The sequence below is a fragment of the Aethina tumida genome, chromosome 6 (genome assembly GCF_024364675.1).
Source record: "Aethina tumida isolate Nest 87 chromosome 6, icAetTumi1.1, whole genome shotgun sequence".
In the NCBI taxonomy this organism is placed as follows: Eukaryota; Metazoa; Arthropoda; class Insecta; order Coleoptera; family Nitidulidae; genus Aethina; species Aethina tumida.
Window position 1 is genome coordinate 19,436,784 of NC_065440.1, and position 12,456 is coordinate 19,449,239.

The window sequence follows — 12,456 nt, forward strand, 5'->3', positions numbered from 1 at the left end:
GCCATCTATCGGGTAACGTCTTAAGTTTATTTGAATTTATGTTTATTTATTTTAGCTGTTTATTATTTATTATTTCAGATTTTGTATGGTTCATAAAGCAACATTCAAGTTATATAGTAGTTCTAGTGTTAACATAATAAGTAATTTGAGTGGTTTAATTCAGAGGTAACTGGTAATTAACAATAGAAATTAATAGTAATTTTTAAAATAACCATATACACAATTAATTAAAAAAATGGTAAGAAAACGTGCGAAAGTGGCATCACAATCGCCTAAAAATGTCGAACGGAATGAAACAGAAAACGAAAGGGGTTAATTCCGTACGGTCGAAATTCGCCCCCGCCTCACGATTGTTTACCGCCCGTCAACAAAGCAACCCCCCACCACTCCAGAGTCGGTCCGATGCGATTGCAAATGGCGCCACTCTAAATATAATATTTACAAATTTAGAACCGACGCCGTTTCTTCCGCCCCGTGTGTCTGCCGGAGACGCGTCCATCGCCATCATCCGCAGAAATCAGCGTGTCACGTCCCAGTTGTGTGTGCGTGCGTGTGTGTGCGGTGCGTTCCGCGTAGGTGAGTGTCTGTGGATGCGTTGCAAGCGAAGAAATCGGCGCATTTGTGTGTTGTTTACGTTTTAAAATCGGTTCGTGCACCCCCTGGATTCGGAGGAGCGGACCGCGTGCGCCGCTAGCCGCGACCTACGTCTCGCCGTCTTTGTCTTTTCTAACGTCCGTAGGTCTTAAGGAACGACGTGCCGGCGGTCGGTCGTTGATTGTCGCGTAAAGGCAATATAATTATTTAAGTCTACATTTTGCATTAAACTTTTTATTGATCTTTTCCGAGCGTTTTTTACGTTGTTTTACGTGCGTTGCGACCGTTTTGCACCCACACAGGTATTTATCGTCGTACAGTTTAATTGAACGACCGTAAATCGGATGGATCGGCGGTGAAACTGGTGAGGAAACTTAACGATAAATTCCGGGTATGAACAACGATTATAATAAGGGTTTACAACGACAATATGGCGTTCGGTTTGCATGCACCTTCAACCCCCCATTTATTTATCACGTCGTTTCGCAACTTGATCCTGCTCATTTTCTGTGATGATTGGGAATTTTGCCTTAGTTCACCCGTCCGGTGCACCTTCGGACCAGGTTATGTGTTTTTCTTATACCGGGTGTTTTGTTTGTGTCCTCGCTATTTATTTTTAAATCCGTCATTCGGCCGTAAGCGACTCCGGTATTTTTAAATGCGATTCCATCGATTTTTCTTTTATAAATTATATATTTTTTATATAATTATAAACAGGGTTGAATAACCCCAAGTGAGAGTGGATTATTTTTGGAACAGCTGTCGTCCGTTTTGTGTAATGTTATAAACAAGGGTCGCGTCGTGAATTAATGTTGAAACAGGGGGTGACTAATTCAAATGCCCCCTCTTCAGTTTTTCGGTGACGGTGACGCGTTCTCTCCTTACCACTATTCGCCATTTCTCATGCAAATTTTTATAACTAACTTTTATATTTTTGGTGTTGTTTGCTGGTGTGGACGTTTCAATTGTTTTTCTTAAGTGTGTTTTCCTTCCTTTTTTCTTATTGTTTAAGTGATTTTCTTACGGATTAATTGTGTGAAAGGTTCATATTTTGTTACTTTTAAACCTCTTTAAATTTGTCCCCTTACTAATTATTAATTAGGTTTACTTTTGAATATTTTTCATATTTTTGGATTTTTAGGCTAAAAAGCAATTAATAAAACTACCACAAACACCCAAAATATAAAATAATAATTGAAATAATAGTAAATAAATATTTTTATCTTCACCTATTGACTAAGGATCATTAAAAATAGGTAAATTAATAAAATTTCTTATACTAGATGTACTACACAAGTATATACTATATTATTTTTTTAATTATAATTCTCCCATCTTTGAATAAAAATAAATATTCAAAGGTATTTTGAATGTTTAAAACGATGAGCCTCAGTGAGTGGAATAACAGACGTTCTTTAAAAATAAAATGCTAATATAAACAACGCGGAAAAATATTAATTTTACTAAAACATTCGTGCTTCGTTTAAATCGTGCTCCCAAGTAAAAACGAATCGATTTGGCCGTGCGTAAACAAAATGTGTCGCCGCACGTTTAATAATAAATTGATGGAAACGGTCGCACGTTAAAAGCAACAACAATGCTGAAATAAAATAAAAAACGATCCCCCACAGAGGAGAACGAAGGCAAACGGCGCGTTGCATTGTTTTAACAGCGTTAAATTTAATATTATTTATAACATTTATTTTTAGAACGTATTTGACGTCAGTTTTTAAAATTTATTTATAAAATCCCGCCCGTTAACTTTGTAATTCGACCGAATTTTTACGGATATTTTACCGTGCGTGTCATACAATTCGTACACTAAAAACGGCAATTTGCACAATTTGCAGATATTAATTTGGCGTTGTGATGCGTTAGAGCCCTGGAACAAACTACAATGGACCCCAAAATGCCGAATGCGCCGCCCCAACAGTTCTGCGTCAGGTAAATACCGGAAAATATTAACATATAACTCCTGGAATAATTAATTGGTGATTTGCAGGTGGAACAGTTATCAGTCGAACTTGCAGAACGCGTTCCCTAAACTCCTGACGTCCGAACACTTCGTCGACGTGACGCTGGCCTGCGAAAACGAAATGCTGAAGTGCCACAAGGTCGTGCTTTCCGCATGTTCGACCTATTTCGAGAAGCTCCTGTTGGACAACCCCTGCCAACACCCCATCATTTTCATGAAGGACATGAAGTAAATACAAACCTTTTCTCACCTTCTTTAAAATCGCTGGAAGTAAAGTGTCCGGAACACTTCGGAATGTGCCCGAGTTCTTCAAACACGTGTGATTTCTACCACATTTTAAATAATGCGTTTATTATTGTACCAGTTTAGATTTAGATTTAGATTTAGATTTTAGATGTTAGGCTGCTTAAACAGCGTTGAAACAAACACAAATAATTTTGTTTCGTCAGGTTCGCCGAGATGCAGAGCCTGGTGGACTTCATGTACAAGGGCGAGGTGAACGTGACCCAGGACGACCTGCCTTCGCTGCTCAAGTCGGCGGAGGCGTTGCAAATACGCGGACTGTGCGGCTCCGATCAGCTCCTGAACCCGCACACATTCGGCAATCTGAAGGCGCAACAGCCGGCCCAACCGTCCGCCACGCCGGTCGTCAAGACGGTCAACTGCGTGACGAAGCCGACGAACGCCACACCCGAAGTGAAGAAGGAGGAGAAAATCGAACAGGGATCGGAAAGCAACAACGCCACGTCCAGCGATTGCGACTCCAACGACGGCATGCTGCAGATCAAGGGTGAACTGCTCAAATGGATGACGTACAGTCCGGTTAATAACTACGTATGTTTTTTGTAGAGGACGTAGAGAACGAAATGGATGAAGAGGACTCGTATTTCGATGGTGATGGATTGATGGACACGGAGTTCAGCGAAGAGGATGGTGTTGTAAATACCGGCAGCAACGTTGATATTAAAACTGAGACGCCTGAATTTGCGATAGCCAACGTGTCCTGTCAATACGATGGAACACCTGGTAAGTTTAAACACTATTATTAACGCATATTAACGCATATTTGACTTATTTATTACTTTATTGTGCCAGGTTCGGCTAACAGAAGGATCCGACGTTCGGACGAAGAGCTTCGACGGGCGGCCGAGTGCATAACACGCGGCCAAACCTTCCAAACCGTCTCCGACCAGTTCAACATACCCATATCCACAATCAGGTAAGGCGATCAGGCTCCGCCTACATCCGCACGCTAACGCAACCCGCATTTCTCCTTTGCAGATTCTACATGGCCAGAAAGGGGATTTTACCGAGACGCAAGAGGGGCAGGGCGTGCGCCGGTCCGACGGGCATGGGCATGGGCATGGGCCTGGCCGCGATACCGGTGACGTCGTACAACACTCCCGGCAACACGTCCCCGATAGGCCCGCCGTACCACATCGTGCACTACAAGCTGCCGCAGCTCGGCGTCTCGAAGCTGAAGTAGGACGGCGGAACAATAAGGGTTCTTGTATGAGTTCTGGTTTACTTTTGTTTTTTTTTTCGGCAAGTCGTGTTTTGTGTCCGTCATTACATTTCATCATATACATATTTTTTTTTCTGCGCATGTTTATTTATTACCATTTCGTTCGAATAAGGATCTCATTTATTTGTGTCTGAACTGAATAACTCGTAGGTTTATTTAGGTTTAAGTTAGTTTCGCTGCCAAATAAGATTTGTCCCGATTTGGTTTTTGTATTTAAAAAGAAATAATGAGAACACGTTTCAATCATGTAAAATTAAGGAGAAAAACTGTATTTTTTCTTACTGTACTCGTAGAAAAATATGTCTTCTTTAAGCGATAAGGAAATATTACCAAGTGGTTTTTTAGAAACACTTTTTAGGATTGTGAAGTAGTGTAAATGGAGAATTATGGAATAGACAACAAAAATGTACAAATCATACATTGATATTATTATTGTTCGATTAATTTTAAAACAATTTCGTCGTGCTAGTCTTTTTTTTTTTTTTTTTGATAATTTTTCACGCTGCCATTCATTTAGTTTTACGTCTGTGTTTCGTTTCGACGCACCGCAGTATTCCGGGCCAGTCCCGCATCATTTTCAATTGACACTGAATCAAAACAACTAGGCTTCCAAAAACAAAAGAAAAAACTAAATAAAAAGATTTGTAGATAAGCATTTATTTTGTCGTATAATGTACAATTGTTCGAGGACCTCATAAAACTCTCAGTATACGTAAGAGATTGTGTGTGTGTACTTAAGAAATTTGTAAAAAACTCGACTGAGAAATGTGGCAGCTCCCTCGAGACCCATTTTTTGAGCAATACGTTTGTACTAAGAAACGCTTACTTTTTACGTGACTTAAAAAGAAAAACAAGAAAACAAAACGACCGACTTCTGTTTTTATTTTTTAATTTATTTTATTATGAATACAACAATGCAATCGCCGCCAGTGATATGAACTAAAATAACTTGTTTTAATTTTCGTTTTCTCGATTCTCTCGACATAGTACCATAATTGAAATAGTTGTTAAACCGCACCAAACCTCATATAAAAGAAAAAAGAGAAGTATATAAGTGCGGGAGGGGGCGTGGCTGAATCTGTTTGGACTCGCCCACGCCCGCCTCCCCAGAAACAACCGAGACACCACGTTCGGGTGCCAGAGCCCTTTCTAAACTGTAAAAAACAATCGTATATATTATATAAATATATATATATATATATATATATATATATTATGACGCACGTCCTCGATTTCATCGTCCGACCTTTTATGTGTTTATATACATATACTGCGAGGCAATTATGAAACGGGACGAAATCGAGGCCGTCGCCCTCCCCCACCCCCCATTTAATTAATTAAATGTAAGGTTAGGCTTTAAGGTATTGTTTAGGAAACATAGACTTTCGACTCCGTTTTTTTGTGTTACGTTTCTGGTCCATTTTTCCTACGTCCCTTCGACCCCCGTTTTAGTTTGTAGATCGTGTATATTAGTTTAGAAGAGATTTTTCGCTGATTTCACAGTACAGGGTGAACTGTCCTTGCAGTATTTTCCTAGACCACCCCCAACCCCTCAGCCGCCGTCAAGTTTAGTTTAGGTCGTGCAGCTCCGTTCTTTGTTTTTTAATCCCTTTGCCCCTCCCCCTGTAAAGTATATTATGTGTACAAGTGCCATCTACAATATATTTTTCTAGTTACATAGAGCGCTTATGTCTCGTGACTTAGACACTGTATACAGTATTCGTTCGTAAATATACAAGTATTATATACAACCCATGAGAGTTTTATTTAAATTAATAAACAATTACTTATATGATTTTCTTTGTACTTTTGCTTTAACGTCATTGTATTTTTTAATTTTTAGTTATTTAGGAAATGCTTATAAAATTAATTATTAAAAAGCATTCTTGTTCATCAATCAAACACCACAGTTTTCGATAAGTAAATTTTATTATTAAAATAACAAATAAGATTAATTGCTGTAAAGTTTGATGGTGCTGTCGGCTCCCGAAGAAAACACCCACGGCTGCCAGGGATGGAAATGCACGGCGAAAATACCAAAATCATTGAACTGTTCGTGGTTTTGCAATCTTTTCAGAGGCACAATTAGAGGATTTTGCATCAAATCGCTGTAACAAAAACAAAATATTAAACATCTTGTTAGCCGCCACCATTATTGCATTAACTTACTTATACACCATCCCGTGAGAAATAATCAGACTCCTGTCGTCCGAACCAGAGGCAAACAACGGATATCGTTTATGGAAGGCCACTCCTCTGACCGCTGTACCGTGCAACCTCAAAGTCTGGTATGGTTTTGTGCTTAAATCTAGATCGAACCAGAGCATTTTCCTGTCATAGGTGCCCACCAGTAAATTATCGCCGCCCGGGTGGATAGCCATGGTCGAAATCCATTTGGAATTGGTCATTAATTTTTTCATCAACGTTTGCTTGACCAGATCGTAAATCCTGACGTGTCGTTGCGTGGCAACGAATAAGAACGGCTTAGTTGGATGGAACAGAACGTTCTGTATTAACCCCTTGGACTTTGCGAAAGGTATCTGCGAACGCCTACGCGATATTTGCGAGATGAGAACCGATCTGTTGGCCCCGTCGGGCATTACGGAGGCGAAATAATCACCTTTTCCGTGCCACGTTACTTGCGTCACCTCCTTGAAGTGTTTCAAGACGATTCTGTAGCCTCTTTCGTACTGTTCTTCGTCCGGTTCTGACCATTCGACCGTCGTTCTGATCCGTTCGCTCACAACAACGTCCGAGTTGGGCGACTCCTTTAGAACGTCGTCCGTCTTGGACACGACCAAAGTGTCGCCTACTTTCGGATTGATCAACAGCACTCGATTGGCGGACGCCACCAGCACCAATGACAAGGCGGAATTAGGACACCACTCCACTGAGCGAACAATTCCATCGGTTTTGACGGTACGCAAGCACCTGCCGGTGTTTATTTCCCAAATTTTGACGGTAAAATCATCGGAGCCGCTTAACAAGTACTGTCCGGTTTTATCCGTACTTATAGTACGGACCATGTCCGTGTGTCCCTTGTACTCGATCGCTAGAGTGGTGGGGAACGGTTGCAGATCTTTGGGACTCGGCAGCTTGGGTACCAGACTCTCGGGTTCGATGTTCAGCTTCATCTTAATCGCCCTCGGGCACAAGTACAGGTCCAGGCATCTCAAAAACCGTTCCTTTATGTACCGAGGATAGGCGGGCACCTTGCGTAAGGACTCGAACTTCTGCGGCACGAAGTGCAGCTTCCTCTTCCACGGCGCATTCTTCAACTTGTTCCATTCTTTTAGTTCCTTCGCATCGAACAGATACTCGGGCGGAGGGTTGTAGCTTTCCGCGTGGCCAGGCAATAAACGTTTTGGCGCCTGTATGTGTTTGTGGATTCGTCTCATCTCCTCTGCCTGATCGTCCGTCTCCCACAGCATGTAAAACTGGGGCTCTTTCTTGGCCCTCAGCTTCGCCTGTTCTTCACGAGTTTTGATCCAGCCCATTTTCAAGGCATGCACAAGTTTTGACACCTGTTTTGCTTCAGATTTGCTGGGCAAAAAGGAACGTTTGTGTTCGGGGAATTTGCGGATCGGCATCTGTTCCACTTGATTTGTGAACCATTCGATCCATGGCTGAAAAATTAACAATGAACTCATTGTTTATTTGGCAGAGACTATTGACTTACCGCATATTCATCGAAATTAACGTCTGGAATTTGTTGGGCTCGCACTCGTTTGATTAATTTAATATCTTCCTCGCTCAATACGACGTCCTGTCCTGTTTGTGGGTCTTTTACAGTTCTCCAGAAGTCAGGATCCTCCATTCTTTTCAAGAACTCATCCAACTGATCACCCTTTTGTGGTTTTATTATTTTGTTACCATCCCAGTCATATCCTAATGAAATACATAGATTTTAGATAGTACTTTTCAAATTTAGTTTATTAAAGTACTTACCTAAATGTTTGTATTCATCATACCAATTCATGGGAATATTGCCTACTGTATTCCTTATGTCCTCTTCATCTGATGTGTCATTTTCAGCATACTCATCATGATTGGAACCGTTTCCATTTGTTATTTCTTTTTCTGTATTGTGAAATTCATTTTCACTTTCTGCTTCCTCCTCCTCCTCCTCCTCCTCCTCCTCATCTCCTTCAATACTATCACTTTCTTCTTCATCATTTTCTTCTTCGCTGTCCTTCTCACCTTCCTCATCACTGTCTTCATCATTGTCTGTTCCTTCCTCCCCGTCACTTGATCCGTAAAATTGATCGTCGTTTTCGTCTTCCGACTCTTCTATTTCACGTTCTGAATCTGAACTGTCGTTGTCACCGTTTACTTCAGTTAAAAAGTCCTAAAATTTTTATTATTTTTTAATATCATACATGTTTTCGATATATCTTGACTCACCTCCTCTTCCGAGTCATTGTCTTCCACCGGTTCGACCTTTTTGGGATCTTCTTGTGCTTTTCTTTTTAAATTATGCTCCTTTTTACCCATTTTACTAAGTTATTTACACTACAGCATGTCACACGTGAAGAACAACAAATTAAGAGGTTAGAAATTAGAATTAACTAATAGTTTTCTATTATAATATAAAATTGCGCCATCTCGTAGTGGACATAGAAACCACTACTATTCATAAAAAAGAATTTATTTTAGACAAAATCATTGTACTTTTCCTTACTACGGGATGACGCTACTTTATATTATAAGAGAAAATATTGTTTCTTTAGAATCCTTTCATTTTTATTTCCTACTCGTACTCATAGAAAACCTACTCGTACTCTCTACTACGTAGATTTTCTATGCTCGTACTCATACTGCCAAAATATAAAAACTACTACCTCAAAAACCTCGCTCTCTCTTTAAAACTGTCACAGTTTTGTGTACAAAATGTTCTTATTATTATTATTATTATTATTATTATTATTATTATTATTATTATTATTATTATTATTATTATTATTATTATTATTATTATTATTATTATTATTATTATTATTATTATTATTATTATTATTATTATTATTATTATTATTATTATTATTATTTATTGTCATGTGTACGTTGTAACTTATTTTTTATTATTATTTTTTTATCGTACAATAATTGGTTATAACCTCAATATGTTTTAATACTCAAAGTTGTTTTGTTTCTATTTTATAAATATTTTTTGTTTGTTTCGGTTCTGTTTGCTGTTCAATCCATCAGTGCTAATTTTTTTTTTAATCGTCAAAAATTAATAAAAAATGTAATTTTATTTGTTTTATTTTTTTAAAATAAAGTTTTCAAAATATTTCACTCATTACAAAATAAGTTATATTGAAGGTAAATGAAATAAAACACAAATTACATTTACTTGATCTTTTGAATTGTTTTGTCTGATTTTTTGAAAATTCTGTATGTGTAATGACAGTATTAAATAAAGATATATATTACTTGAAATATGTTGTTTCATTTTTCCTATCATTTAAACCTAATTTAATATATTTTTCTTTAAATTTAAAGTATCAGGATTTTCCCGCCATTTTTTAAAAATTTGAATTTTCCCGCCTTTTTGTATTAGGAGCTACACACCTCCTCGCATTTCTGTTATCCCGATACAAAATTTAAAAATCGCTAAAATTTCATATATTTTGCGATTTTGTACCAGGATCACAGAAACGCGAGGAGGTATTTTCCCGCCAAAAATGTATCAGGAGTTTTCCCGCCATTTTTTAAAAATTTGAATTTTCCCGCCTTTTTGTATTAGGAGCTACACACCTTCTCGCATTTCTGTTATCCCGATACAAAATTTAAAAATCGCTAAAATTTCATATATTTTGCGATTTTGTACCAGGATCACAGAAACGCGAGGAGGTATTTTCCCGCCAAAAATGTATCAGGAGTTTTCCCGCCATTTTTTAAAAATTTGAATTTTCCCGCCTTTTTTGTATTAGGAGCTACACACCTCCTCGCATTTCTGTTATCCCGATACAAAATTTGAAAATCGCTAAAATTTCATATATTTTGCGATTTTGTATCAGGATCACAGAAACGCGAGGAGGTATTTTCCCGCCAAAAATGTATCAGGAGTTTTCCCGCCAATTTTTAAAAATTTGAATTTTCCCACGTTTTCTTTATTAGGAGCTACACACCTCTTACATTTCTGCAATTAATTAAAATTTTCGATTTCTTATGAGCTGTTTTCTCCCCATTTTCGTAACAAAAATTTTTCCGTCTTTTTTTGAATTTATGAATATTTTTTTAAATATTTATTTACTTACCTCTTTTATAATAGGTTTATGTGATATTATTAAATAAAAGACTAAATTAATTTTAATTTTTATTTATTTGATACACTATAAACAATTCTTACAGAATTTATTGTTACATGTTAAAGTAAATTTGCCCTCTATGCGCAACAGATTAAATTATTAGTGAACTCGCTGGCGTTAATAACGAAATCTGTAATACATATTATAAAAGTTTCGTATACATTAGCTAAAAGTCACTAGTGTGTCGCACAATAATTCAATTTATTTAAACTATTATTTAATAATTTGACAATTCGAGACCGCTAAATATGAAATGAAGTGTATATATGTACGAAGGTCCGAGAATAATTAAAATTTGAAATTAATCGTTTCCTATACCATAATTCAACAAATTTAGCATATTTTTATTAAGACACAGAATGGGAAGCGAGTTTCTTATCATTTCTACTATTCTTTTAAAAAATTTAAATTTTCAGGACTACAATATTAATAATTGTGAAACGTATATATTTAATATTTTACCATATATATGTATTTATAATAATGTGATTTTTAACAATATTGCGTAGTTTTGTAGAAATAATGTCTCTGATAATCTCAACAAATTTGTACATCAGTTCTATTGTATCAATTGTAAAATAATTACGGAAGAAAGATAAAAAATAAAACTAGTTCTAGTTTAAAAAACTCATTTAAGAGATTGGCATCCTCATGGTTTCGCTGTTGTTTTATTTTCCCTCAATTCCTCCAACTAAAACAAAAGAACATATTAATTAATGGTTCAAAGTTATGACGGTTTATCATACTTCTCCTTCGGAGTCGACGGAATCGTTGTCATCGTCAGATCCATGCAGAGAACCGGATGGGGTGGTGAATTTACTGTTGCTTGGCGATGGAGGCTCCGAAAACGGTTTAGGGTACTTCAAAGTACCCATTGCTGAAGAAATTTTCTCCTTATAATCCGGATATACTGTTGTCAAAACCTTCATCCTGGCCTGTCTGTAATACTATTAAAAAACTAGTTATAATATAAAAATATAGTATAATTTTTACTAAAAATTATACTTACTAGACTCCTAGATTCCTCCAGTCTAACATATCACTCAACCGTTCAGTTCTGTTCCTTTGTATGATCCTTTGTCTTCTGTTTAAACGTGCGAAGTCGAACATGTACTGCGCCAACTGTTGTAGCGAATCTTCCAAGCCAATGTACCTCCTGAAAACAACGTAAATTCCGTAAGATATCGGGTCGGCAATGTGCTCCTCCATAAAACAACCGAAACCGGACAGGTTGGCGGTGATGCTGGGGATTCCCAGAACGGTACATTCGGCCGGAGTGTAACACCACGGTTCATAATAACTGGGGAACACACCCAAATGACAACCTCTCACAAACACCTCGTAGTCCAACCCGAATAAGGGGTTGGAGGGGCTCAAAAACTGCGGATGGAACACCATCTTAGAAACATTGATTGTTAGACAGAGTTTAAAGAGGAATTAAGACAAGTACTTTGACTCGATCGTGCGTTGTGTTGAACATGTTGCATCTCCTAACTGAGTTCAGATCAGGGTCATTCCAGTCGTCGACAACGTTGTGTGTAGTTACTGGAGGTAGGCCGTCCCGCTGTAGCGAATATATACAACGTTTCAGACGAATCAGGTTGTCCTTTTGTAGCAGTTCACCGTCCAATGGCAACTTCCCGCTAAAACATGGGATTTTATTACCTAATTGAAAGGGGCAGGGATTGGATTTGTTACCTTAAACATATTCCTGGGAAAATTGCCTACTGTATTCCTTATGTCCTCTTCATCTGATGTGTCACTTTCAGCATACTCATCTTGTTTCAAACTGTTTCCATTTATTATTTCTTTTTCTGTATTATTAGTTTCACACTCACTTTCTACTTCCTCCTCCTCCCCCTCCTCACCTTCAATACTATCACTTTCTTCTTCATCATTTTCTTCTTCGCTGTCCTCCTCACCTTCCTCATCACTGTCTTCATCATTGTCTGTTCCTTTCTCCCCGTCACTTGATCTGTAAAATTGATCGTCGTTTTCGTCTTACGACTCTTCTATTTCGTGGTCTGAATCTGAACTGTCGCCACTGT

The 12,456-nt window shown here is 37.9% G+C and overlaps 3 protein-coding genes across 9 annotated transcripts; 1 reads left to right on the forward strand and 2 right to left on the reverse strand.

The window, feature by feature from the left end:
* Positions 1–424: 424 nt before the first annotated feature.
* LOC109600198 (uncharacterized) lies at positions 425–5,847 on the forward strand. 5 transcript variants are annotated; one of them, XM_020016306.2, is made up of 7 exons: positions 425–576; positions 2,445–2,538; positions 2,597–2,797; positions 3,019–3,359; positions 3,419–3,595; positions 3,665–3,788; positions 3,851–5,847. In XM_020016306.2, the coding sequence occupies exons 2-7, from the start codon at positions 2,492–2,494 to the stop codon at positions 4,053–4,055; spliced, it is 1,095 nt and encodes a 364-aa protein (XP_019871865.2). In that variant the 5' UTR covers positions 425–576; positions 2,445–2,491; the 3' UTR covers positions 4,056–5,847. The 5 variants fall into 5 exon arrangements, with proteins under 5 accessions (XP_019871865.2, XP_019871869.2, XP_019871867.2 ...); XM_020016310.2 differs by lacking the exon at positions 425–576 and adding an exon at positions 625–782; XM_020016308.2 differs by lacking the exon at positions 425–576 and adding an exon at positions 818–985.
* Positions 5,848–6,004: 157 nt separating this feature from the next.
* Positions 6,005–12,401, reverse strand: LOC109600193 (ribosome biogenesis protein BOP1 homolog). Of its 2 annotated transcripts, none has more exons than XM_049968680.1 (5): positions 12,277–12,401; positions 8,043–8,240; positions 7,774–7,982; positions 6,264–7,720; positions 6,005–6,202 (listed from the first exon to the last, which is right to left on the reverse strand). In XM_049968680.1, exons 2-5 carry the CDS (start codon positions 8,071–8,073, stop codon positions 6,046–6,048), a joined length of 1,854 nt encoding a protein of 617 aa, XP_049824637.1. In that variant the 5' UTR covers positions 8,074–8,240; positions 12,277–12,401; the 3' UTR covers positions 6,005–6,045. The 2 variants fall into 2 exon arrangements, with proteins under 2 accessions (XP_049824637.1, XP_049824636.1); XM_049968679.1 differs by lacking the exon at positions 12,277–12,401 and adding an exon at positions 8,499–8,647 and having other exon boundaries at positions 8,043–8,442.
* On the reverse strand, positions 10,854–12,282 carry LOC109600139 (glycogen [starch] synthase-like). 2 transcript variants are annotated; one of them, XM_049968682.1, is made up of 5 exons: positions 12,107–12,282; positions 11,859–12,051; positions 11,418–11,806; positions 11,155–11,355; positions 10,854–11,099 (listed from the first exon to the last, which is right to left on the reverse strand). In XM_049968682.1, exons 2-4 carry the CDS (start codon positions 11,886–11,888, stop codon positions 11,334–11,336), a joined length of 441 nt encoding a protein of 146 aa, XP_049824639.1. In that variant the 5' UTR covers positions 11,889–12,051; positions 12,107–12,282; the 3' UTR covers positions 10,854–11,099; positions 11,155–11,333. The 2 variants fall into 2 exon arrangements, with proteins under 2 accessions (XP_049824639.1, XP_049824638.1); XM_049968681.1 differs by having other exon boundaries at positions 11,155–11,366.
* Positions 12,402–12,456: the final 55 nt, after the last annotated feature.

Coding starts and splice junctions, on each gene's coding strand:
- LOC109600193 (XM_049968679.1), bottom strand. CDS start 8,588: ATGGGTAAAAAGGAGCATAATTTAAAAAGAAAAGCACAAGAAGATCCC. Junction 8,443..8,498: donor ACAATGACTCGGAAGAGGAG/GTGAGTCAAGAT, acceptor TAAAAATTTTAG/GACTTTTTAACTGAAGTAAA. Junction 6,203..6,263: donor TCTCACGGGATGGTGTATAA/GTAAGTTAATGC, acceptor TTTTTGTTACAG/CGATTTGATGCAAAATCCTC.
- LOC109600198 (XM_020016306.2), top strand. CDS start 2,492: ATGGACCCCAAAATGCCGAATGCGCCGCCCCAACAGTTCTGCGTCAG. Junction 3,360..3,418: donor CGGCATGCTGCAGATCAAGG/GTGAACTGCTCA, acceptor TGTTTTTTGTAG/AGGACGTAGAGAACGAAATG. Junction 3,789..3,850: donor ATACCCATATCCACAATCAG/GTAAGGCGATCA, acceptor TCTCCTTTGCAG/ATTCTACATGGCCAGAAAGG.
- LOC109600139 (XM_049968681.1), bottom strand. CDS start 11,888: ATGTTCAACACAACGCACGATCGAGTCAAA. Junction 11,807..11,858: donor CAACGCACGATCGAGTCAAA/GTACTTGTCTTA, acceptor AATGTTTCTAAG/ATGGTGTTCCATCCGCAGTT. Junction 11,367..11,417: donor TGGAGGAATCTAGGAGTCTA/GTAAGTATAATT, acceptor TATTATAACTAG/TTTTTTAATAGTATTACAGA.